At 38.0% G+C, this 26,741-nt stretch overlaps 1 protein-coding gene across 4 annotated transcripts; it reads left to right on the forward strand.

The window, feature by feature from the left end:
• Positions 1–12: 12 nt before the first annotated feature.
• CCT6B (chaperonin containing TCP1 subunit 6B) lies at positions 13–26,741 on the forward strand. 4 transcript variants are annotated; one of them, XM_025440103.3, is made up of 14 exons: positions 13–149; positions 2,065–2,128; positions 3,458–3,592; positions 5,593–5,766; positions 8,107–8,210; positions 13,325–13,435; positions 13,787–13,946; positions 16,885–16,967; positions 17,316–17,412; positions 17,694–17,841; positions 22,720–22,853; positions 24,293–24,395; positions 25,969–26,079; positions 26,558–26,741. In XM_025440103.3, the coding sequence occupies exons 1-13, from the start codon at positions 13–15 to the stop codon at positions 26,043–26,045; spliced, it is 1,527 nt and encodes a 508-aa protein (XP_025295888.1). In that variant the 3' UTR covers positions 26,046–26,079; positions 26,558–26,741. The 4 variants fall into 4 exon arrangements, with proteins under 4 accessions (XP_025295888.1, XP_025295887.1, XP_025295889.1 ...); XM_025440102.3 differs by having other exon boundaries at positions 25,969–26,041; XM_025440105.3 differs by lacking the exon at positions 13–149 and adding an exon at positions 431–504 and having other exon boundaries at positions 25,969–26,041.

Genomic DNA, 26,741 nt, shown 5'->3' on the forward strand with positions numbered 1-26,741 from the left:
CCGGGTGGTGCGATGGCTGCGGTCCAGGCGATCAACTCCAAGGCTGAGGTGGCGCGGGCCCAGGCGGCCTTGGCCGTCAATATCTGCGCCGCCCGAGGGCTGCAGGATGTCCTGCGCACCAACTTGGGGCCCAAGGGCACCCTGAAAATGTGAGCCTGCGGGGCGGTTGGAGCGGCGGTCAGGACCCGGGTTGGCCGGCTGCCGCGGCCCGCCCCGGGCACACGTTCCGCCGAGAGCCTGGAGCCGCAGGAAGCACCGTGGGCCCGTTGTCCTCGTTGTCACTCCTGCGCGGAGGGCGCCCGTGGCCCGGGGCGGGTCCGTTAACGTTCCCGTGCCCCTGATCTGGTCCCTTGGAAGCGCCAGCCGCGGAACTCCCCCGCGCTTTGACACTGTGTGTCTTTACTTGGGGATTTGTGGGGCCGTGTCGCAGCCCTAAGGGCACAGGCCTTGGGCCCGGCAGGTGTGGGTCCACATCCAAGCTCCCTTCCAGCTGTCCGCCCCTAGGCAAGTTGTCTGAACGCTCTGTGCCCACGCTGCTTCCGAGCCACCCTTTCAGCGTCTCTCCGTAGCATCATCATCTTCTTTAGAAGAGTGAGGAAAAGAGAACAAAAATGTTTAGGACAGGGAGAGACGTTCTAAGAGGAGTAAGCAGAATTCATATTAACGGTAAAAGAGGGCGCTTGTCTACTAACCGGATGCTGGGCACCCAGGTGATGAAGGGGTGGTATGTATGTATATGGCATCTAGGCCAGGAATCCTGTGATAGGACTGAGGGAGAAGGAGAAGCCTCCCAACAGGGTTTTTTTTTTTTTTTTTTTTTTTTTTTTTTTAAGGCTTTGTTTATTTATTCATGAGACACAGAGAAAGAGAGAGGCAGAGACACAGGCCGAGGGAGAAGCAGGCTCCATGCCGGGAGCCTGATGTGGGACTCGATCCTGGGTCTCCAGGATCACACCCTGGGCTGAAGGCGGCGTTAAACCGCTGAGCCACCCGGGCTGCCCTCTCAACAGATTTTTGATCAGAGCCTTGAAAGATAAGTTAGAGTTCACCAGTTGGAGAAGGGACTAAAGTCCTAGTAACTTAAGGAACAAGAAAGCCCAATGGTGTAAATCCAACAGAAATGAAAACAAACGTGATGTGTAAAAGGGAACCACAAGATATCATTGGCAGGTGTGGCAGGAAAAACAGACATAAGCCAGAGTGGGAAAGGTGAACTACCTCATTGCTAAATAGTCTGGATTTTACCTGGAAGGTGATGGAGAACATAGATTTTTGATTAGGGAGCTGATAGGGTCACACTGTGTGTTAGAAAGATAAATAGAGTGTGGAGGGTAGATTCAAATTCAGAGATACCAGGATGCTAAGTCCAGGCTAGAACTCATTCTCTCTTTTAATCGTTGACGACAGTGGACGTGGAGAGGAGGGAGTAGATTCAAGAAATATTTAGGTTGTAAAATCAACAGAACTCGACGATCTAATAAATGTGAGGGATGAGGGAAGACACTAAGTTGAGTGAATGAATGGTAACATTTCACCAAAATAAAAAGCTTGCAGGAAATTTACGATTGTGTAGTTTGTAGATTTCCAAGTATCCTTTTTTGACCAAACTGCTGTTCATAACTCATCAGTTTCTCTCAACTTGTAAATGCTCCATTTCCAATGAAGAATGAAATCGCTATAGCAGTCTATATGGGGAGAAGTGATTCTGTAGGCTGCACATGGTGGTGATTACCATGGTATTGCCACATGGCACATGGGAAGTTTTGGGACTCAGTTCTTTTTTTTTTTTTTTTTTAATTATTTATTTGTTCATGAGAGACAAACAGAGAGAGGCAGAGACATAGGCAGAGGGAGAAAGAGGCTTCCTGCAGGAAGCCTGATGTGGGACTTGATCCCAGGACCCTGGGATCACGACCTGAGCCAAAGGCAGATACTCAACCACTGAGCAACCCAGGTGCCCCGAGGCTCAGTTCCTTTTATTAAGGACAGTGAATGGCAAGAAATGAGAATGTCTTGCTTGACTCTTGACATATGAGGTTAATAATATCACTGTTTTCTGAACAGGCTTGTTTCTGGTGCAGGTGATATCAAACTCACCAAAGATGGCAATGTACTGCTCCATGAGATGGTGAGCTGACGCTGCTGACTTAAATAAATCTTAGTAAGCCTAGAACATAGTACAAATTGTATATGTTTAAACCAAGGCTGTCACTTAAGTACTGCAGTCATGGGTTATACTTGTTTGGTTAAACCTTAATAAAAGATGATTTTGGTGTTTTTCAAATCTTTTTACAATTCAAATAATAGCTTACAGATACTTCCAAATTACATCTTTTAAAGGTTTTTTTTTTTTTTTTTTAAATATTTATTTATGAGAGACGCAGAGAGAGAGAGACCGAGGCAGAGACACAGGCAGAGGGAGAAGCAGGCTCCATGCAAGGAGCCCCCCACGTGGGGCTCGATTCCGGGTCTCCAGGATCACACCCTGGACTGAAGGCGGCGCTAAACTGCTGAGCCACTGGGGCTGCCTAGTTACATTTTTTTTTTTTTTTTAGTTACATCTTTTAAAGGCACTGAGTTGTAATCATGAAAATATAAAAAATCCTTTGCAATTTTAGTAAATATATTCATCTTAGAGATTGAAGGATTTGATCTCATTTTGGAAATGTCATTGCATTCTGAAACAAAGACTTTTTTTCTTTTTTTTAAGATTTTATTTATTCATGAGAGACACAGAGAGAGAGGCAGAGACACAGGTAGAGGGAGAAGCAGACCCCATGCAGGGAGCCCGACGTGGGACTCGATCCCGGGACTCGATCCCGGGACTCGATCCCGGGACCCCAGGATCACACCCTGGGCCGAAGGCGGGCGCTAAACTGCTGAGCCACCCAGGGATCCCCTGAAACAAAGACTCTTAAAAAACGTTCAAACCTTATTTTCAATTTAAATGATTTGATATTGACATTTATTAAGCATTGATAATAACAATTTGTGAACTTGTATAATGAAGCTTCTTTTTTTAAAAAAAGATTTTATTTATTCATGGGGGGGGGGGGGGCGTTGGGCAGAGACACAGGCAGAGGGAGAAGCAGGCTCCGTGCAGGGAGCCTGACGTGGGACTTGATCCCGTGACTCCAGGATCACATCCTGGGCTGAAGGCGGCGCAAAACCACTGAAGCTTATTTCTTAATTTTACTATGGGCCCTTAGATTATCTTGTTTCATTAGACCAAAACTCATTCTCTCTTTTAATCTGTTGTTTAGGACAGCCCGGGTGGCTCAGAGGCTTAGCGCCACCTTCGGCCCGGGGCGTGATCCTGGAGACCCTGAATCGAGTCCCACGTCGGGCTCCCTGCATGGAGCCTGCTTCTCCCTCTGCCTGTGTCTCTCTATGTGTGTCTCTCATGAATAAGTAAAATCTTAAAAAAAAATAATAATCTGTTGTTTACCTTTTCCAGCAAATTCAACACCCAACGGCTTCCTTGATAGCAAAAGTAGCAACAGCCCAGGATGACATTACAGGAGACGGTACTACTTCCAATGTTCTAATTATTGGAGAGTTACTAAAACAAGCTGATCTTTACATTTCCGAGGTATTAGCATTTTATAGAATTCCTATTCATTTGAATGGGGGAATTTTTTTCACTACTAAAATAGTTTAATTTTGAGGACAAAAGTAATTTTTATCAAGATACTTTTGGACAATTATAAAAGGAAATAATAATGTGCTTTTTGGCCAAAATAATGCCTTTCATTGGAATTATATCCCACTTTTTAAAATGAAATATTTAGGATATATCAGTAAAAAATTAGCCATGTAACCATGAATAATGGCCTAAAAAAGAAAACATCATTGATAATCTTGAAACTAAATTGTACACCTTAAAAAAAAAATAACCGGAGAAAAATAATTGAAGGTTTTCACATTGTGAATTTACCTATCTTTCTAGTTTTATTTTTCTTACATACCATCTACTCTAGCCAGACTCCTTCAGGCTACTCACAAGCCTCTGAAATCACTACACACATTTCTACCTCAGTGCCCTTGTTCAATCTGTATTCTTCTCTTGGTGTTACTTACCTGTCTTCTCTAGTTAAGTATTTGAATTTTTCTTTCTTTTAAGGACTATTTTAGCAAAGCATTACCTGGTCAAAGTCCTAAAATTATTACTTCTTGACGTTTCATTTAGTATTGGGAATTGTCTAGTAATTCAGTACCTGCAAGGTACCTCATTTAGGATGCCTCTGGCTGTAAGCAATAGAAATTTGACTAAAAGGTACTTAAACAATAAATAATCTCCCATGACAAAACTTCCAAGGTTGGTTGATTAAAGAATTCTATTAGTCATCAAGTACCCTGGTCTTTTCTGTCTCTTAGCTCCTCCGTTTACATTGCTGTTTCATGATAAGTCTTATTTCTATCCTGATTATAAGACTGTCAGAAGAAATTAGGAATACCAGCATACTTTAGTAACACTCAACACAAGAGGGCAAAAGAAAGCCATTTGCCCAATTATGGAATATAAGTCCTTCCTTTATAATATGATTGGGTCAACTTTGGTTTGTGTCCATTCCAAATCAGTAACAGGTTTTCAGGGAACTGACTTAATATAATCAAGATCCACCCCTAGAGCTAGTACAGAGGGTAGCTTCCTTTGAAGACTGGAGGAAGAGATACCTAAACAAAATTAGGGTTTCTTAGGGAGGAAAAAGTTTGGGAAGGGGGAGGTGCTGACAGACATTGACAAAATTATGAAACTGTGGCAGTATAGTGATAGAGCTAGGCACAAGATATGATAGAAACATTGAGGAGGGAAGGATATCCTAAACCAGCACTTTGGAAATTGGTGAATTACGAGGCACTTTCTGAAGGAGTAAGATCTGGGCTAAATCTTTTTTAATTTTATTTTTTATTTTTGAGAGAGAGAGAGCATGAGCATGAGTGAGTGGAGGGGCAGAGAGAGAAGGAGAAGCCGACTTCTAGCTGAGCAGGGTGCCCAATTAAACTGGAATCATCTTTACATTGTGTTTTATGAAATTGCTACTTTTAGAGCACAGGTCAGTTATTTTGTAGAAAGTCCCCAGTTTCGATTTGACTATTTTATCATAATTAGGCTCAGGTTATGAACTTTTCGCACAAATACCATACAAGTTCTAAGGTGTCCTTAATGCATTGTATCAGGAGGCACATGGTGCCTATTTGTCCCATTACTGTGTTAATGTTTGGTGAAGGTGGTTTCTGTCTATACTTTTCTCCAAACCAGTGCTGGTTCTTTTCCTCGGTATTAAAAGGAGTTTTTTTCTTTTGTGCCCATTCAGAAGGGTACCATATAACAGTGTGTCATAATTTTTGGAAATAAAGAGGACTTTTGTAGTTTTTTCTACTGGACTTACGATTTTTCTGTAAGTTTGAGGTTGCTTTAAATATGAAGCACCGAAAAATTACTTTTATAGATTATATACATAAACATATTTAGTGGCATTAATGTGGGTAATATTACTTTTTCTGTATATACCTATTAATAGGAGAAGATGATTACTTTTACTTTGGATGACTTACTTTATAAATTTTAGTTTTATGTTGTTATAATAGGGCCTTCACCCCAGAATAATAGCTGAAGGATTTGAAGCTGCAAAGATAAAAGCGCTTGAAGTTTTGGAAGAAGTTAAAGTGAACAAGGAGATGAAAAGAGAAATCCTCTTAGATGTGGCTAGGACATCTCTACAAACTAAAGTCCATGCTGAATTGGCTGATGTGTTAATAGAGGTATGTGACTAAACTTTTGCATTCAGAATGAGTATAGAACGTGGTGATTTCTTTTTTCTGTAAAATAATCAACCATTGCATGTGGTTCTTTTGAACATGAAATAAAATATGGAAGACAAACATTTATAGGCTTACTTAGAGACTAGACTTGATTGGTCAGAATAGTATATGTAATTTTTTTAAAGTATCATATTAAACCTTCTTTTAAGTTAACATGTAGGTTAGGAGGAGTTTGGTTGCCTGTGAGTCATCTTGTGTGGATGTCATTAGGGTGATATACTGGTCTCTTAAACCTAGTGGTCCATATTTATTATGTGAGGTGACACATGGGGAACTTGTTAAGCTTACCACTTTAATGAAGCATGATTAATCTGATAGATAATATTCACATCTGGGAAGTACATATTTGTTTTGTTTATTTCTAAAGGTAACATATATGGAATATAAGGGCAAGACTGAGTATTTTGAGAAGGTTTTTATCAGATGGCTATCGTTTGATACCATCACTGTTCCTCAGCTTAGTATTTTTTGAAATTTGAATATATAGGTTTATCAGGAATGACAAATTCATAACCAAAATCACAAGACATTGACATATAAATCAGAATGCTGTCTTGCTAATTTACTTTAAGAAATATAAATGACAAATGGACTGGAATACCTGAGTTATTTCTGGTTGATTCCCCTTACTAATAGGAAAACCTACTTGGCAAATCAGATTAAGATCAGATAATTTCTTGCTCAACGGAGTTCATATAAAGACTGCAGTATTTCCTCCTGTTGGGAGTACATATATCAAGTGATCCAGAATCTTCATGTTATCTGGTTAGGGCTCCCATTCTCTTCTGGTGTTCTAGAAACACTGATATTATCCAGGGGTCTTTGTCTTTATATCCTATGAAGCCCCAAAACCAAATAGCATGTGATCTCAAAGTTTTCTAAGATACAGCTGTTTGCTTTATTTATATTTTAAGATGATTACACTGTAGCATTTAATTAGTTGTTTTCATATTACTTTCTGAGCTAAAGAATAGTATATATTGCACCATGCTTCTCAAATTGTATATCCTTAGGGATATGTGGCAGAATAAGTAGGGCTTGTCTTTCTAGAATGTCAATTTTACTTTACAGTTTTGGGGGAAAACATTGCTTTACTACATTAAAACGAATGTACATTATGGCATGATGTGGAAACTTTTCATGATAAAGCACAAAACTTAAGAAATTCCATATTGGTATAGCCAGCAAATTTTAGCTCTTACCTTAGATTACATTCCCCTCTTTTCCTTTAATATGTTCTTTGGTGGAAAAGTTTGAGTAGTGTTGATAGTAGAAAGAGTAATAGGTTGACAGTTGAAGAGAACTGAATTCTAGTCCTGGCTTTGCGACTGTCTTTTAGACTGTTTTAAGACAGCAACTTTAAAAAAAAAAGACAGCAACTTTTGGGGCATCTGGGTGGCTCAGTCAGTTGAGCATCTGCCTTCAGCTCAGGTCATGATTCCAAAGTCCTGGGATTGAGCCCTATTTTGGATTCCTTGCTTAGTGCGGAGCCTGCTTCTCCCTCTCTCAACCTCTCCCTCTGCCACTCCCCCTGCTTGTGCTCTCTCACTCTTGCTCTCTCTCAAATAAATAAATAAAATCTTCAAAAAAAGGAAAAAGGGATCCCTGGGTGGCGCAGCGGTTTGGCGCCTGCCTTTGGCCCAGGGCGCGATCCTGGAGACTCGGGATCGAAACCCACATCGGGCTCCCGGTGCATGGAGCCTGCTTCTCCCTCTGCCTGTGTCTCTGCGCCTCTCTCTCTCTCTCTGTGACTATCATAAATAAATAAAAATTAAAAAAAAAAAAAAAAAACGGAAAAAGGACCGTAACTGCTTTTTGACAAGAGAGTGTAAGCTAGCAGGGTGGGGATTGGGGTTGCAGAGGGAGAGGGAGAGAGAATTCCAAGCAAGCTCCACGCCCAGTGCAGAGCCTGATGTGGGCTTGATCCCATAGCCCTAAGATCATGACCTGAGCTAAAATCAAGAGTTAGACACTTTACCGACCAAGTCACCCAGATGCCCCTAAGACTGTAATTTTTTTTTTAAATTTCTTGAACTTTTATTGGAGTTTACTTATCTGTAAAATGGAGGATTTGGGCCTGATAATCTCTGAAATTCCTTTAGGCTCTAAAGTATCCATTGGTATTGGTTATTATTAGTGTCCATGATAGAGTGGCCCTCTTTGGCCTTGCCCTGTATTTTGAGATATGAAGCCCTTTGTCTGCTTAGTCTGGTGATACTTGAGTCAGTGGTTCCTTTTAGTAGACCACTAATTTACTGTTCTCATTCGCTTCTCTTTCAGGCTGTTGTGGATTCTGTTTTGGCTATTAGAAGACCAGGTTATCCTATTGATCTCTTCATGGTAGAAATCATGGAGATGAAGCATAAATCAGAAACTGATACAAAGTAAACCACATAAACTTTGACAATCCATAGATTCTAGAATATTTGGCTTAATTCAGATATTTTTCGTTAATTTCCTTAGTTACTTTTATTCAACATGAGTCTATTAATTCAACATATATTAATTGAATATGTACCCTGAGCCAGTCATTATTTTGGGTGGTAGGAATGAAGAATAAACAAAACAGAATTTCTTTCTCCAAGAAGATTATGTTTCTAGTTGAGGGAGATAGTAAATCCATAAGTGATAATAAATGCTGTGAAGAAGGTAGAGTGACTAAGTGAGAGCATGTGTGTGATTTTACAATGTTAAGAAAGGACCTTGTAATAGGAAACTAGAGAGCAAAGGAGGTATCTGAAGAAGTAAAAGGAGCTAGCCATGTGTGTATCTGGAGGAAGAGTGTTCTAAGCCAAGGGAATAATGGTTGAAAAGGCTTTAAGGCACAAGTGTGCTGAGATGTTCCAGTGTGCTTGGAGCACAGTAAGAGGAAAAAAGGATAGGAGATGAAATCATAGAGGAAAGAAAGGCCAGGCAATTGACATTGTCAGAGTATGTATGTACTCAGGGTAGGTAGCACCTTGTTGATTTTGGACTTAATGACTTTTAAACATTTTATTATGGAAATCTAAACATGTAAAAAAGAGAGAAAAATATAGTGAACTCCAACATACCTATCACCCACCTTTATCAATTTCAACATATAGCCTATCTTATTTTTCCTTTTATTTCCCTTCTATGCTCCTCTTTCCTTCCTCCCTCCTCCTTGCCCCAAACCTGGATTATTCTGAAGTCAATCCAAATACATTTCATTTGAAAATGCTTTCTTATTTATTTTAATATATATATGTGTGTGAGTGTTTGTGGGTATCTTTATTTACTTATTTCTTGAAGTTTTACCTGGTTTTTCTTAAATTTGCCATGGCACTTTCTATGGTGTCCTATTCCCGGCAGATCTTTCCAAACCTGCCTTATATTTTTTTAAACATATAGTTCATATCTGATAATTACAATATTTGAAGTTTTGGCTTGTCTATTTTTTGTGTTTATTCTGTTTTGTTGGTTCTCACTAATTGCATTTTGTTTCTATATGTGCCATTCATTGTGTTGGAAAAAAGTATTTGTAGAGATAATTTGAGACCTAGAGTGAAGGTCCATTTTTGCATAGAGGGTTTGAATTTGCCTCTGCAAGGAGCCCAGGGAATATTTTATTTTATATTTTTATTTTTTAAAAATGGGGCTTGAGGGCAGCCCGGGTGGCTCAGAGGTTTAGTGCCGCCTTCAGCCCAGGGCGTGATCCTGGAGACCCCGGATCAAGTCCCACGTAGGGCTCCCTGCATGGGGCCTGCTTCTCCCTCTGCCTGTGTCTCGGCCTCTCTCTCTCTCTCTGTGTCTCTCATGAATAAATAAATAAAACCTTAAAAAAAAAAAAATGGGGCTTGAACTCATGACACTGAGATCAAGACCTGAGCTGACATCAAGAGTCCAGATGCTTAACCACTGAGTCATCCAGGTGCCCCAGGGAATACTTTTTTTTTTAATAAATTTATTTTTTTTGGTGTTCAATTTGTCAACATATAGAATAACACCCAGTGCTCATCCCATCAAGTGCCCACCTCAGTGCCCGTCACCCAGTCACCCCCACCCCCCGTCCACCTCCTCTTCCACCACCCCTAGTTCGTTTCCCAGAGTTAGGAGTCTTTCATGTTCTGTCTCCCTTTCTGATATTTCCCTCTTATTTTTTCTCCTTTCCCCTTTATTCCCCAGGCAATACTTTAAATTAAATCCACAGCTTGGGGGCTTTTTTTTGCTTTTCGTTGTTAATCTCCAACTAATTCTTTTTTTTTTTTTTAGAACATATTATTTATCTTAGAGAGGAAAAGAGAACACATGCACATGTGAGCAGTAGTGGGGAGAGGGAGAGGGAAAGAGAAACCTTAAGCTCTCCCTTTATGCTCCCCACTGAGCATAAAGCTCACTGCAGGGCTTGATCCCAGGACCCTGAGATCATGACCTGAGCTGAAATCAAGTCAGCTATTTAACCAACTGAGCCACCCAGGCACCCCTATCCAGTTAATTCTAACTGCTGGTTGGTATGAAGGCTGCTTGCTTAGTTCATCCTTCTGTTTTATACCCTGAGTATGTACCCCTTTGGGGTTCCTACTTAATGGGAAGAGCGTCTCCTATTAGAGCTTGGATGAGCCCTGAGCTTTCAATTCTGTCCTCTTTTCATTGTATGAGCTTATTGAAAACAAAGCTCAAATGTTCCTGAATTGTCTAATGACTTTAGGATAAGAGTGCCTGTAGTTCTTTTCCTATCTCTTGGAGTTTATGTTTTATTTACTATTTTATAGCTCTTTAATGTTTTTGAGTTTTTTTTTTTTTTTTAGGGATTTGAGCGTGTGTGTGTGTGTGTGTGTGTGTGTGTGGGTGCGTGCGCGCGCGCATATGTGCCAGTGCGGGTGGGGTGTAGAGGGAGAAAGAGAGAGAAAATTTTAAGCAGGCTGTACACCCAGTGCAGAGCCTGTTGCGCAGGGCTCAATTTCACAACCCTGAGATTATGACATGAGCTGAAATCAAGAAATCAAGAATCAGATGCTTAACCAATTGAGCTACCCAGGTGCTCCAGGGCTTTTGTTTTTAACCCAGAATTTTTAGTTGGTTTTATTATTTTATATATATATTTATTCATGAGAGACCGAGGGGGCATGGGGAGAGGCAGAGACACAGGCAGAGGGAGAAGCAGGCTCTATGTAAGGAGACTCCAGGATCACGCCCTGGGCCCAAGGCAGGCGCTAAACCGCTGAGCCACCCAGGGATCCCCCTTTAGTTGGTTTTAGTAGTAGGGTTGTTCCAAATTAGTCTGCCATTGCTGAGGGCAAGAGCAGTTCTTGATTTGTATTTCAGAAGGGTCTCTGGTTGTTGTAATATAGGTGAGGGATGAAAACAGTTTAGATCAGAGTATACTTAGAAGAAGGAGCAATAAGATCTGTTGATGGTTCAACATAGAATGTGACAGGTGAAGAGTCAGGGATGTATCTTGGGTTTTTGCATGGAGCAGCTGGAAAAGGGGAAGTACCATTTCTTGGGATAGAAAAGACTGAGAAAAGATTTGGGGAGGGCAGCCCGGGTGGCTCAGGGGTTTAGCGCCGCCTTCAGCCCAGGGTGTGATCCTGGAGACCCTGGGTCCAGTCCCATGTCGAGTCCCATGTCGAGTCCCATGTTGAGTCCCATGTCGGGCTCCTTGTATGGAGCCTGCTTCTCCCTCTGTCTTTGTCTCTCTCTGTGTGTCTCTCATGAATAAGTAAATAAATAATCTTAAAAAAAGATTAAAAAATAAAAAAAAAGATTTGGGGAAATAAGAGTTCAGTTTGGGAAATGTTATGTTTTTATGTGCCTATTAGGCATCCATGTGGAGATGTTAAGTAGAGAGTTGAAGTGTGTCTGGAATTCAGAACAGAGGTCTGATCTGGAGACAAATTTGGGCGTCATCCATGTGTAGATGACTTAAAGCCTATGAGAGGTAATGAGATCACCTGGGAAGTGAAAATAGGTAGAAGAGGAAGTTTAAGGTTGAGCCATGAAAACTCCAAAGTTTAGATATTGAGAAGACAAAGAGAATTCAGCACAGGAGACTAAAAGGTAGTCACTGGTAGGAGGAAAGCCAAGAGAAGGTAGTGTCCCAGAAGCTAAGAGAGGAATGTTTCAAGGGGGTAATAATCAACTATGTCATATGCTGCTGAAACTTTGAGCCAGTTGTTATGGATTGAAAAATGACCATTAGATATAGAAAGCATTTAATGTTTTTGGTGGCTTAATGAGAACTGATTCAAAAAAGGAGTGAGTGTGAACATCAGATTGAAGGTGGGATCGAGAGGGAAGGGTTAGGGAAGAAGTGAGGATTTAAGTTTACACCACCCTAAGGAGGTTAGCAAAGAAATGGGGCAGTAGCTAGAAGGGAGTATAAGAAAGGACTTGAAGGAGAAACATAGTTTTAAAGATGGGGATTACCAATGGCAAGTCTGTAACCTGATGAGAATGCTCCTGGAGGCAGGAGGAATTGATGGGCTGGGAGGAGGGGTTGGATGGGGAGTGGGGACAATGCTGGAGCAGAGAGGAGAAATAGAGTAGAGTACACACGTGTAGAGGAGCATGGACAGTTCATTCATAGGAATAGGAGGTTTAGGTTCAAGTGCAGGTGGATTGGTGGAGGTAGTGATAGGACAGTATTTTTATTTTCTCAAAGCAGCAAGGTCATTTGCTGAGAGTCAGAGGGGGAAGTCAGGAGTTGAGTAATTAGATTAAATTTTGTAGTTAGATTAAAATCAGTAGTTAGATTAAAATTTTGAAAACTCCTTATAATTACATTTACTTAAAAATTATTTCTTTACTTTAATGTAGAACAAATACTGGTTATAAAAGATTCATAAGTAGAAATGCTATTCCCTATTTGGGTATAAATGAAGTTTTAGAGGTTATAAAAATATTTACTCTTAAAAGAAAATTTGGAAAACAGGAAAAAAGCCTCTCCCACCCTCAAATTATCTGTATTTCTACCACCCAAGCATAACTTTACTCCAGGTTCCTTTTATTTTTTGTCAATAGCAAGGTGCTTATTTTTTAAAAGAATACATATAATCATTCTTTATAGGTAGTTTGTTGTTCTGTGTTTATCAGCTACCTCTGTAAATATTTTTCCATGTCATTACATAGTTTTCATGACCACCAAATAGTTGGGTCATTTATTTGCTGAACAATGCCCTATTGTTGCACATTTAGGTTAACAATTTTTGGTTGTTCCATATAATTATTTTGAACAAATGTTCCTAAGGAACTCATTGTGTGCCCACTTTTCATTACTTGACCAGCTGTGTCATATGTGTGAGCCACATAATTTAGAGAATAATTCTGAGTTGACTTTTCATTGTGACTTCACAGTCATACTGTGTTAAAGTAGATTTTCTTTTCTAATTTTACTAATTATGTGTTAGGCTTAAAGTTGGCGCAAGGAAGCAATGTGTGGCCTGATAGTTCTATTACAATTTTAAGAATACAATCCTTATTTTATAATAATTTAGAGTGTATATTCAGAGTAAGAAACATTACATATTTTTAATAGATTGATCAGAGGATTAGTTTTGGATCATGGCGCCCGTCATCCAGATATGAAGAAGCAAGTGGAAGATGCATTTATCCTTACTTGCAATGTGTCACTAGAATATGAAAAAACGTACGTGGCAGTTACTCTTTGTAAATTTTGAAATTGTATTTTCTAAAAGTGTTTTTAAGTTTAATTAGTTAATTTAGAGAAGGAGAGAGTGGGGGAAGGACTGGGGGAGAGAGAGAGAGAGAATCTTAGGTTCTATGCTGAACATGGAGCCTGATACAGGTCTTGATCTCAACACCCTGAGATCATGAGCTGAGCCCACACCAAGTTGGATGCTTAACTAACTGAGCCACCCAGGCACCTCCTAGAAGTGTTTTTTAATCTCTTTCTTCCCTCCGAAATGTTTAGTGTAAACTCCTACCTTTATCTCCTTTTTCCTCCACTGGTACTAGCTTGTTTTTATTCATCTTTTAGAGAGGTGAGCTCTGGTTTCTTTTATAAGACTGCTGAAGAGAAAGAGAAATTGGTAAAAGCAGAAAGAAAATTTATTGAAGATAGAGTACAAAAAATAATAGACCTGAAAGACAAAGTCTGTGCTCAGTCCAATAAGGGATTTGTTGTCATTAATCAAAAGGTGAGAAAGTTCAAATTTTAACTATTTGTAAATGTTTTTCACCATTTCTTGGAGTGTGGTCTGTGGATTCTGAGGAGTCCTTAAGACCATTTCAAGGAGTCCTTGAGGTTAGAATTATTTTCATAATAATAATAATGCCTTTGACATTGTGTCCACATTTGCAATGGTCATGCAAAAGCATCGTTAGGTAAAGCTACTGATACCTTAGTACAAATCAAAGCAGTAGTACCAAACTGTTCTAGTAGTCATACATTCTTTATTGCCACACTACCACACATTTGCTGTTTTGTTTTTGTTTTTGCTTTTTTAAAGGCAGTTTCTTTTGAGAACGTCTTTTGTTTTTAAGGATTTATTTATTTATTTGAGAGAGGATGAGAGAGAGAGTGCATGCAAGTGCAGGAGAGGGGCAGAGGCAGAGGGAATCACCAGTAGACTTTTTGCTGAGTGTGGCTGACATGGGGCTCAATTCCATGACCAGGAGGTCATGACCTGAGCTGAAATCAAGAGTCCGATGTCCAACCAACTGAGCCACCCAGGTGTGCCTATTTGGGAATATCTTGAAGTGGTAAAACTTACTACTTTTATTAAATTTAAAAAAAAATTAAAAAAATTATTTATTTGTTTATTTATGATAGTCACACAGAGAGAGAAGAGAGAGAGGCAGAGACATAGGCAGAGGGAGAAGCAGGCTCCATGCGCCCGACGTGGGATTCGATCCCGGGTCTCCAGGATCGCGCCCTGGGCCAAAGGCAGGCGCCAAACCGCTGCGCCACCCAGGGATCCCCTTTTTATTAAATTTTGATCCTTAAATATGCATCCTCTTATAATTCTGTGTAATAGAGTATGACATCTGCATATCTAAATAGGATTGTCTTGGGGCGTCTGGGTGGCTCAGTTAAGTGCTCCCCCCTTGGTTTCAGCTCAGGTCATGAGATCGAGCCCTGTGTCAGGGTCTGTGCTGAACTGAGCATGGAACCTGCTTGGGATTCTCTTTCCTCTTCCTCCACCCCTCACCCCTGTTCATTCTCTCTCTCAAAAAATAAAATTTTAAAGGTATGGTTGTTTTGAGGGAAAACTCTTTATAATTGAACTAGCCACTTTTTTCATGGAATGCCATTTTTACTTTATTTATTTATTTATTGATTGATTGATTTTTGCCATTTTTACTTTAAAAAATAATTGGCAGGGGCACTGGCTTAGTCAGTAGAGTATGTGACTCTTGATCTTGGGGTTGTAAGTGCAAGCCCCATGTTGGGCAAAGAGATTACCTTAAAAAAAAAAAAAAAAGAATAACTGACAGAAAAACTGTGGTTATTTAGACATGGCAGGTTTTTCTGAAAAAGGAAGAAGCGGTTCTGTCACTTCAAGGAAAACAACTGACAGTATTTGTTGCCAATAAATTTGAGCTTCCAATCCAAAATAAAAATTTTGGAAAAGGGATCCCTGAGTGGCGCAGCGGTTTGGCGCCTGCCTTTGGCCCAGGGCGTGATCCTGGAGACCCAGGATTGAATCCCAAGTCAGGCTCCCGGTGCATGGAGCCTGCTTCTCCCTCTGCCTGTGTCTCTGCCTCTCTCTCTCTCTCTCTCTGTGTGACTATCATAAATAAAATAAAATAAAATTTTGGAAAATTTGCATTTGCCACTGTGATCTTGACCACTTTCCAATACCTAAAGGATTTTTCTGTTAATATTAATGGTGATCAGCAAATGTGATATTTTTGATACTATATATCCATGAAATGTATCATTTGGAAGCTCTGCTTAACATAGCGAACCACAAAAAAACAAAAAACAGTGAACCACTGTTTTCTAAGTGACTAAAAAATATATGATTTAACAAAGTCATGCATGGGTGAATAATACAAAGTGTAAGATAGACAAATGGATTTTAATATGAGAGAGTATAAAAAGTTTATTGGTAGGTTCCATAGTTCACATTGAAATTAACCTTTAAGACTTTATTGAGTTGTGATATAGTATCAAAGAATATCCACATTCATCTGAAAAGGTTAAAAACATTCCTCTGTTTTCTAGTACGTACTTATGAGTCCCAAGGTTTCTTCATATATTTTAACCTGAACAACATATCATAGCAAATTGAATGCAGAAGCAGATAGGAGAATCCAGATGTCTTCTATTAAGACAGATATTAAAAAGATATTAAAAATGTGAAATACTTTATATATTTTTTTGCTTAGGAAAGTATAGTACATTTTCACTTAAAGATGTTCTTTATGTTAATATGAAATGGGTTTCTTATTTTGAATGGATTAATATTTAAATTTTTTCAATTTTGATTTCTAATATGCCATTTTTTAAGTTTTTTATTTTTAAATTTAATTTTATTTAAAAATATTTTACTTATTTATTCATGAGAGACACAGAGAGAGGCAGAGACACAGGCAGAAGGAGAAGCAGGCTCCCTGGGAGAGCCCGATGCGGAACTTGAACTCGATCCTCAGACCTGGGATCACGCCTTGAGCTGAAGGCAGATGCTCAACTGCTGAGCCACTCAGGCGTCCCTTTTTTAAGTTTTTTAAATTTAAATTCAATTTGCCAACATATAGTATAACATCCAGAGCTCATCACATTAATATGACAAGTATTATAGATACAGTTCACATAAACAAAAGCTTTTTGGGTTCTTAATAATTTTTAAGGGGGATCCCTGGGTGGCGCAGCGGTTTGGCGCCTGCCTTTGGCCCAGGGCGCGATCCTGGAGACCCGGGATCGAATCCCACATCGGGCTCCCGGTGCATGGAGCCTGCTTCTCCCTCTGCCTGTGTCTCTGCCTCTCTCTCTCTCTCTCTGTGACTATCATAAATAAATAAAAATTAAAAAAAAAATAATTTTTAAGAATGAAGCAGTGCTGAGATGAAAAAGTTTGATAAGTACTGGCTTAAGATATGCTTATAACTTTTATGCTAATTTGATTTTAGGGAATTGATCCATTTTCCTTGGACATTCTTGCAAAACATGGCATAGTAGCTCTTCGCAGAGCAAAAAGAAGAAATATGGAAAGGTAAGCTTGCAGATAATTATATATCCTGTTTTTTAACAGATTGAGTTGAAATAATCCTATGATATTCCTTTTAGCTTATGTGTAAGCATTGTTGAGCAAAATAGTAGCATACAAATTCAAAATGTTTTTGATTTCAATAAATAATGCAAGTGTCAAAAGTCAAGATTGTTGACCTACCTCAGAACTTTGTTGAAGTACAAAGAAGGTTTTTATCTTCTTAAAACAGATTTTAAAACAATACAACTCAGCGACAATGCAGTCTTCTATGTTAGGTATCTTTCCACCGTTAAGAAATTAAGTCTTTAATGCTTTTTATAACCAAAGTTATGGTGACATATGTCATTTCAGACTTTCTCTTGCTTGTGGTGGAATGGCTGTGAATTCTCTTGAAGACCTCAGTATAGATTGCTTGGGACATGCTGGTCTTGTACACGAGTGTACATTAGTGAGTATCTCTATGGGCAATGGCTATAAAGTGAAGAGTAAACCTTTTCTAAAAAATCCTGAATCTTTTAATTCAGCCTTTAACATTTGATGTCTGAATAATCCACAGAACAGATTTTACAATTTATTTATCGAAATGTTTGTTAAGAGTTCAAATATAACTTAACTGCTTTTAACACATATTTTAGTTAGTTTGATAAGAAAAACTCACATGAAGGTTGGATTCTTTTCATAATGACATTAAGCATTAGAGGAGTTATATCTTCTTGAATTATCCTCTAGGGTGAAGAAAAGTTCACTTTTATCGAGGCCTGTGTTAACCCTCGTTCTGTCACCTTGTTGGTTAAAGGACCAAATAAGCATACTCTCACACAAATCAAGGATGCTATAAGGGATGGACTTCGTGCCATCAAAAATGCCATTGAAGATGGTAGGCTCTTTTTTGTGATGGATATAACTTTATGTGTTTTTAAAGTAGTAATAAATCTATCATTATATATATATGTATAAATATAGTATTTCAAAAGGTATGAATGATTACTATTCTTTCACTTCACTCTGGATAATTTATAGTTTGGATTGTGAAGATTTTTCTATTGGAATATTCTTAATAAATATGCTGTGCCTTTTTTTTTTTTTTTAAGATTTTATTTATTTACTGAGAGAGACGGAAGAGAGCGTGTGAGCACAAGTCAGGGGAGGGAAGAGGGAGAGGGAGAAACAGACTCCCCCTGAGTGGGGAGCCGGAAGTGGGACTTGGTCCCAGGACCCTGAGATCATGATCTGAGCCAAAGTCAAGTGATTAACCGACTGAGCCATTCAGGTGCCCCACTATGCTGCCCTTTTAATTAACTTCTATTTATGAAATGAAAAAGCACTTAATTTAATGCTATAGTATCATTTTTTTATTTTTAGAAATTTATTTTTAAAACCATTGTATGGTTCTATTTCTGGGTTCTTATTCTGTTCCATTGATCCGTTTGTCAATTTCAATATTAGTATATTGTCCCGGTTACTTGTAACTTTATGAGAAGTCTTGGAATCAGCAGTGTCAGTCCTCCCATTTTGTTCTTTTTCAGGTTCTTTTGATTATTTAAAATCTTTTTCAGGGCAGCCCCGGTGGCTCAGCAGTTTAGCGCCACCTTCAGCCCACAGTGTGATCCTGGAGACCCGCCATCGAGTCCCACTTCAGGCTCCCTGCATGGAGCCTGCTTCTCCATCTGCCTGTGTCTCTGCCTCTCTCTCTCTCTCTCTCTCTCTCTCTCTCTCTGTGTCTCTCATGAATAACAAATAAATCTTTAAAAAAAAGCTTTTGTATTTTCTTTTCTTTTTTTCTTTTTTTAAAGATTTTATTTATTTATTTGTGATGGACATGGGGCAGGGGAGCAGAGGGAGAAGCAGGCTGCATGCCAGGAGCCTGATGTGGGACTCAATCCCAGGGCTCCAGGATCACGCCTTGTGCCAAAGGCAGGCGCTGAACCACTGAGCCACCCAGGGATTCCCAGCTTTTGTATTTTCATATGAATTTTAGAATCAGCTTGTCAGTTTCTACCAGAAGACTTGAGATTTTGGTTGGAATTTATATATTTATATTTTTATATATATTTATATAATTATATTTTTATATTGATATTTTAAAAATATTGAGTCATGGTATATTTATTGATTTCAGCCTTATTGACTCTATTTCAACTATATATATTTTTTTATTTACTTCAGAAATATTTTGTCATTTTTAGTGGCATATCTTTTTTGGATTTATGAGGGAGTGAATTTTGGTCCAATTGTACATGATGTTTTGAAAATTCAACTTCTGATTGTTGTTAACATATAGAAATACGGTTGATTTTTGTGTATTGATCTTGAATTCTGCAACCTTGTTAAACTCACTTATTGTAGTAGCATATAGAGTTCATTGAATTGTCTATATAAATGATCATGTTGTCTGCTAATAAAGACAGTTTTACTTCTTCCTTTCCAAAACGAGTATCTTTTATTTCTTTTTTCCCATTATTTCATGGGCTTGAAGCTTCAGTACATTGTTGAATGGAAATGGTGAGAGTGGGCATCCTTTCCTTGCGCCTGATCATAGGGGGAAAATATTCAGCCTTTCTGTATTATGTATGATATTTGGCTGTAGATTTTTCTAAAAGCCTTCTGTCAGGTTGAGGAAGTTCTCTTCTCTTGCTGAGAGTTTTTATTACGAATAGATGTTGGATTTTGTCAATTGCTTCTCTGGTGATCTATATGTTTTTTTCTCTGTTGGATTATTAATGTGGTAAATTATCTTGATTTTCAAATGTTCAACTAGCCTTACATTCTTAGGATAAACCTTACTTATGATGTATTATCCTCTTTAAAAATAGATTACAGTTTTTAAGTTATTTTTAAATTGTGGATATATATATATATAATTTCTCATTTTAATCATTTTTAAGTGTTACAATTCAATGGCGATAAGTTACATTCTTTCACGTGTTGTGCATCACCATCATCCATCAACAACATTTTTCATCTTAAAATACTGAAACTCCAAACCCATTAAACAATAACGCTCAATTCCCCTCTCCTCCCAGCTTCCTGAACCCACCATTCTACTTTCTATCTCTATGCATTTGACTCTTCTGTGTACCTCATGTGAGTGAAATCATCCAGTATTTGTCCTTTTATGATTGGCTTATTTCACTTAGCATGATGTTTTCAAGGTTCATGTGTCAAAATGGGCATGTGTCAAAATATCTTTGCTTTTTAAGGCTGAATAATAGAGCATTGTATGTATATACCACCTTATTTATCCATTGATGGAAACTTAGATCACTTCACCTTTTGGTTATTGTGAGTAATGCTGCTATGTGTATTATTCCTCCTGTATATTGTTGGACTGGATTTGCTAAAATACTGTTAAGAATTTTTACATCTATATTCATAAAGGATATTTGTATTTTTCTTGTAATTCCTTTATCGTTTTGGCTGTTAGAATAATGCTGACCTCATAAAATGAGTTGGAAAGCATTCTCTCCTCTTTAATTTTCTGAAAGTGTTGAATTCTTGTGTAGAATTGATATTACTTCTTTCTTAAATTTGGTAGGATTCACCAGTAAAGCCATCTGGGCCTGTAGTTTCCTTCATGGGAAAAATGTAAACTATAAATTCAATCTTTTAAATAGATACAGGGCTATTCAGGTTATCTGTTTTTTTGTTTGTTTTGTTTTTTGACTTTGTGTCTTTCAAGAAATATGTCTGTTTTTTTCTGTTGAGATGATCATCAAACTACTGCCCATGAGCTAAATCTTGTTTGCTGCTTGTTTTTGGTAAATAAAGTTTTATGGGAATATAGCTATACCCTTTCATTTATGTATTACCTTTGGCTCTTTCTGTGCTGCAATGGCAGATTTAAATAGTTACAAAGGTGGTAATATGGCCCACAGAGCCTAAAATATTTATATATGGTCTTTTGCAGAAAGTTTGCTAATTCCCGATCTAAGCTTTCAAATTTATTTATTTATTTTTTTGTTTATTTACTTATAATTTATTTATTCATGAGAGACATAGAGAAAGAGCCAGAGACACAGGTAGAGGGAGAAGTAGGCTCCATGCAAGGAGCCCGATGTGGGACTCAATCCCAGAACTCCAGGATCACACCCTGAGCCAAAGGCAGACGCTCAACCACTGAGCTACCCAGGAGCCCCAGTTTTCAAATTTGTTAGCATAAAGTTGTTCATAATATTCTCTTACTATTACATATATATATATATATATATTTTACTATTTTTAATGTCTGTGGAATCTATAATGATATTACCTTTCCATTTTTGACATTGTTCTTTTTTTGATGTTCATGTTTATTTCTTTTTTTTTTGTTCATGTTTATTTCATTGATTTTTTAATTTGCTTTCTTCTGTTTACATTAGGTTTCATTTGCTCTTTTCTATTCTTTTTTTTAAAGATTTATTTTGGAGAGAAGGGAGGGGCAAGGAAGGAGGAAAGAGAATCTTTTTTTTTTTTTTTTTTTTTAAGATTTTATTTATTCATGAGAGACACAGAGAGAGAGACAGAGACACAGGCAGAAGGAAAAGCAGGCTCCATGCAGGGAGCCCAATGTGGGACTCGATCCCAGGACTCCAGGATCACATGCTGGGCCAAAGGCAGGCAGAAAAACCACTGAGTCACCCAGGGATCTCCTCTTTTCTAGTTCTTAAGGTGGAAGCTGAGGTCATTAGTTTGAAACCTTTCTTTCTTTCTAATATAGGTGTTTAATGATACAAGTTTCTTTTTGGGTATTGCTTTAGTAGCAACCCACAAATTGCGATATGTTGTGTTTTCACAGAATGGGGTCAGGGAAGTTTTCACAGCTACTGGTAATGTTCTATTTCTTAAGGTGGGTGGGAGGTACATGAGTACATTTATTTGTGCATTTATTCTTTATACTTTTTGCATATATTCTTTTGTGTATATTCAGTATTTCACAGGAAACTTAAAAAAGTTTTTTAAAATTAGTTTTTAATTCCATCATAATTAATCTACAGTGTTACTTCACAAGGAAGTTTTAGTGTGAATGGGAGACAAGGGTACAGTCACCTTGTGGATAGACAACTCTTTCAAGCAGTTATGTTGTACAGGGAAGCAGAAGAGGGGGCGAATAATTAAAAAATTATGTGGGTTAAAGAGAGCTTCTTACTGAGTTGTTGTTTTGTTTTAAAGATGAGTGATTCCAAAGCAAATTTGCTGATTCAAAGGAGAGTAATAAACTTTATAAAAACTATACTGGCAGGTATAAAAGTCATATCCTGTTGTGAAAATTGATGTTTTTAACCAGAGCTTTTATCTTAGGATAATAAGAACACCTATATTTTTTCCTCAGATGACATTTTGGGTTTTGCTTCGGTACAGAAATTCTATACCAAAATAGTGGCCAAATCACATTGGTCTAAAGTTTTTTTTCAAATGAGCTACCACAATTAGTTACTTGTCCCTATAAATTATAGATAACTATCTTTTAGATGTAGTCATGAAGGAATAAGATGAAGGTGGAAGAAATGCCTACTCTTACAAACAATGAGATAAGCTGCTTGCAGCCAGTTGTCTGTACCATGCCTAATTATTTAATTGTGTATAATTGTGAAGGATTCTTCATAAGGCATCTTGAATAACCACTGGACTGTACTTTATTGCAACTGTACTTTATTTTTGTATATATTTAGATATATTTTAGGTGTTGGCAGTGTAATTGAACACACTTGGATAGCTAAAAGCTTTTTTCTCTGGTGTTTCTATCTGGCGCGCCTTGCCAATCTTTTCCCTCCAATAGGCTGTGTAGTTCCGGGAGCAGGTGCAGTTGAAGTGGCAATAGCAGAAGCTCTTGTTACATACAAGCACAGTATAAAAGGAAGAGCTCGTCTTGGAGTCCAAGCTTTTGCTGATGCCCTCCTCATTATTCCTAAGGTACAGCTATCCTAATGGCCAAAGAACAGCTGGTTAGACATTACAGGTGTTGGATTATAAATTGTCCGCATTATCTAACACTACAGTAGAAAGACAGTTTTTATTTGCATTTCCCCACATAGTTCTCTTTAAGATATATTACAACTAAAGCAGGGAAACTTTTGGTTAATAGCTCAGAATCCTTGTCAGAGTTTCATGAAATAACTAAATTACCCCCTTGCTTATCTCTGAGCACCAAAAGTTGAAGTAAGTCCAGAAATTTCCTTCAAAAATGATTCATGATTAATCATAATAAAAAAGTTTAGAACTTAAAATTTAACTAGCCTTTAGGGTAGATTTATATCTTGGTGGTATCCAGAGTATTATCATTACTTTAAATTGTAAGAAATGAGAACTTCAGGCTGTTCAGCACTCCTAAATACAAGTGTGCTTTTGTCATTTTCATTTTAGTACTTAGAAAAGGAGAGAAAGTGATGGTTTTTTTCCATGTATTAACAGAAGGACAGAGAATTACTTCTGCTTTTCCTTTGCCTTAATCTGGTTTTCAACCACTTAGAAACACAGAAGACCATATCAAAGATGTTATTATCATGAATTAACATATTAAGAACAGTGCTAGTGAAGTATCTTTGATAATTGCTTTAAAGTTACTCATAATTTGTTAAATCTTTGAGAATTGGATATCTTATTTTTCTCTTTGCCCAAAACAGCAAAGTCAGTTAAGTGATGATCCAGTAGTTGACACAAACTGGTAAGCCTGGTATACAGTGGTGGTTCCTTTTTACTTATAAGCTATTGGTTTCGTTTGGTACTCCTTGGAAATAAACCTAGTTTGGAGTGCTGTTATCTCCATTCCTGTTGCCACAGGTTGTGACTGTCCTCATGTTGATGAGATACACAAAGATCCTGAAAATATGTAGGGTTCCTTTAGGAGGTGCCTAGGAAAAGCTGGAACATGTGTGGCTAAAGGGGTGAGAAGAAATAATACCATTCTACTAATTTTCTATTTTTTAAAAAAATATTTATTTATTGAAGTAATCTCTACACCCCTTTGGGGGGCTTGAAGTCATGACCTGAGATCAAGTGCTCAACTGAGCCAGCCAGGCGTCCCTTTCCTTGTTTTAAAGAAATCTTAAAAAAAAAAAAATCTTTTGCGAGGAGTGAAATTAATGTAATGGGATGGAAATGGGGGAGGGGGACTGTAATGTCCTCAGAATTTAGTGTGATGTACATAGGGAAGATGTTTAAGTAAATATAAAAACTGCTAGATACTTAAAATACATAGTTTGATTTAGATTAAGAAGGAATTTTTCAAAAGGAGATGATTACGGTATTATGAATGTTTTCACAAGATTAGAGAGCGGTGCCTTTTTATATTTGATATTCAAATATACATGTGAAGATATTTCAAAAATATATTATTATTTTTATTCTTAAAGGTTCTTGCTCAGAATTCTGGTTTTGACCTACAAGAAACACTAGTAAAAGTTCAGACTGAACATTCAGAATCAAAGCAACCTGTTGGCATAGATTTGAATACAGGTAAGAAAGTGAAGAAAAATTACCAGCTCAGTAAAGAAAAAGGTTGTACTACAGTGGCCCAGAACTTACAGTAAGGGAGTAGAGATTTGGGTGACTTCAATATTTAAATTTTGGATGATTTACTTTAATTTACTTTTGAACTTCTTAAAAGTTTTGAACTTCTTAAAACTTTTGAACTTCTTAAAAACTTCTTAAAAAAGTTCAAAAGTCTTTTAAGAAATAGTTTTTAAGTGCTTGTGATTTGACTCTTGAGATTCACAAGGAACAAAAGAAATGAGTCCCTGCCCTTGTAAGCTTATATTATAGCAAAGAAGGATAGGCAGTAAACAATAACCTTAATAAATACGTTCCCTGAGTATTTAAGAAGTAATAAATTCTATGAAAAAAATAAAAGAACCCTATAAGGATGATTGTGAATGGTAGCATGAGGCAGGGGTAGGGATCTGCAATTTAAAGAATGTGGGCAGGGTAGGCCTCCTTGAAAATATGTCTATAGAAAAAAAGTCAAAGGAAGTAAGGAAGTAGCTATGTTGGGGAGCTGGGCAAAGAACATCCTGGGCAGAAGGAGCAGCCAGTGGAAAAGCCAGTGTCTAAAGTTTTTGAAGAGGAGGAAGGAGATCAGAGAAGTAATAGAAAGATCACACAGGGATGTGGGGTCATTCCAAGGACTTTGCTTTTACTGGTGGAATAGGGAGCAATTTTTAGCAGAGGTGTGACATGGCCTAATTATGTTTGAAAGGATCACTCTGGCTATTCTGTGCAGAGGAGTGTGCTGAACAACTGGAAGATTGAAATTGCCATTACCCACATCAGAGAACTGTGGGGAGAGCAGGTTGTTGTGGGGGGAAGTCAGCATTGAATTTTGGCAAAGTTCTGAGTACCTGTAGACTTTCAAGTGAAATAGACAGTTGGAAGTATGAGTCCAGGGCTCAAGAAAGCTCTGGGTTGGAGTTGTCAGAGTGTATATGGTTTAGGGACGCCTGGGTGGCTCAGTGGTTGAGCGTCTGCCTTCGACTCAGGGCATGATCCCACCTCTGGGAATTGGGTCCTGGATCGGGCTCCCTGTGAGGAGGCTGCTTCTCCCTCTGTCTGTGTCTCTGCCTCTCTCTCTCTCTGTCATTAATAAATAAATAAAATCTTAAAAAAAAAAAAGAGAATGTATATGTTTTAAATCCAGAGTACTGGATATGAGATCACCTAGGGAGTGAGTATAGAGAGAGAAGAAAAGAACCCAGGACTAAGCCATTGGGTACTCCAACATTAAGATCTCTGGGAAGAAGAGAAGAACCAGGAAAGTCGACAGAAAAGGAGCCACTAATGCAAAAGAAAAACCAGGCTGAGCGTGGTGTTCTGGAAGACAAGTGAAGAGAGAATAGTTAGGAGGCTGTGTTAAATCCTCCTGATCCATGAGGCCTGAGAACTGACCACTGCATTGGATTTGATAACATGGAGGTCATTGTGACCAGGACACTAGAAATTTTGGTGGTATATTAAACACTGTTAGAGTATATAATCAGTATTAACAGAATATATCAAGATTGTAGTGTTAAAATAGTTTGTTTTTACTTTGCAGGTGAGCCCATGATAGCAGCAGATGCAGGAGTTTGGGATAATTATTGTGTGAAAAAACAACTTCTTCACTCTTGGTAAATTCATACTAATAAAAGAGAGAAAGACTTTTTAGGTACATAATCAGTAACTTTAAAACCCATCTATTTTTACCACCTTATAGTGAGAAATGGTTAAACATAAGAAAAGGTGTGGCATTCATTTACTAGTGTTAGCATCTGTCATTTTGCAGTCCTTTTTCCATTTTAATTCTAGGAGTATCAGATATAAGAAACATTTATCTTACTGTTTACTTGAGGGGGAAGGGAAAGAAGTTTACTGAAATAGTACCACATGCATAGTGGGGGAAAAGCAAATGATGTGGTAAAAATGAACTCAGTTTTGCTGGTATATGAAATCAAATTTATTTTATCAGCAAAGGAGTTGAAATTATAATACAAGGGGGGTGATGTTTGTATTTACGATAGCTCTGTCTCCTAAGATCTCATACCAACATCACTGAAAAACAAAGCACTTTTAGTAGCTGCAGGTTGCTGGGGGAAAAGATGAAAGTGGGTGGTAGGCTTTACTCACCCTGTTATCTTTTTCCTCAGCACGGTGATTGCCACCAACATTCTCCTGGTTGATGAAATTATGCGAGCTGGTATGTCTTCTCTTAAAGGGTGATTGAGTTCAAAATCAACTCTTCTAGAAGCTGAGATTTAGTACATCTTACATCCAAACTACCATTATATAGCCTAAGCCTTAATTTTTGCACAATAAATGCAATTTATATTT

Source organism: Canis lupus, chromosome 9 (genome assembly GCF_003254725.2).
Source record: "Canis lupus dingo isolate Sandy chromosome 9, ASM325472v2, whole genome shotgun sequence".
Classification (NCBI taxonomy): Eukaryota; Metazoa; Chordata; class Mammalia; order Carnivora; family Canidae; genus Canis; species Canis lupus.

Excerpts from the sequence above, each read along its gene's own strand:
- CCT6B (XM_025440102.3), top strand. The coding sequence starts at position 13 with ATGGCTGCGGTCCAGGCGATCAACTCCAAGGCTGAGGTGGCGCGGGCC. Across the intron at positions 150-2,064 it reads CCCAAGGGCACCCTGAAAAT|GCTTGTTTCTGGTGCAGGTG; the intron begins GTGAGCCTGCGG and ends TTTTCTGAACAG. Across the intron at positions 13,436-13,786 it reads TCACTAGAATATGAAAAAAC|AGAGGTGAGCTCTGGTTTCT; the intron begins GTACGTGGCAGT and ends TTCATCTTTTAG.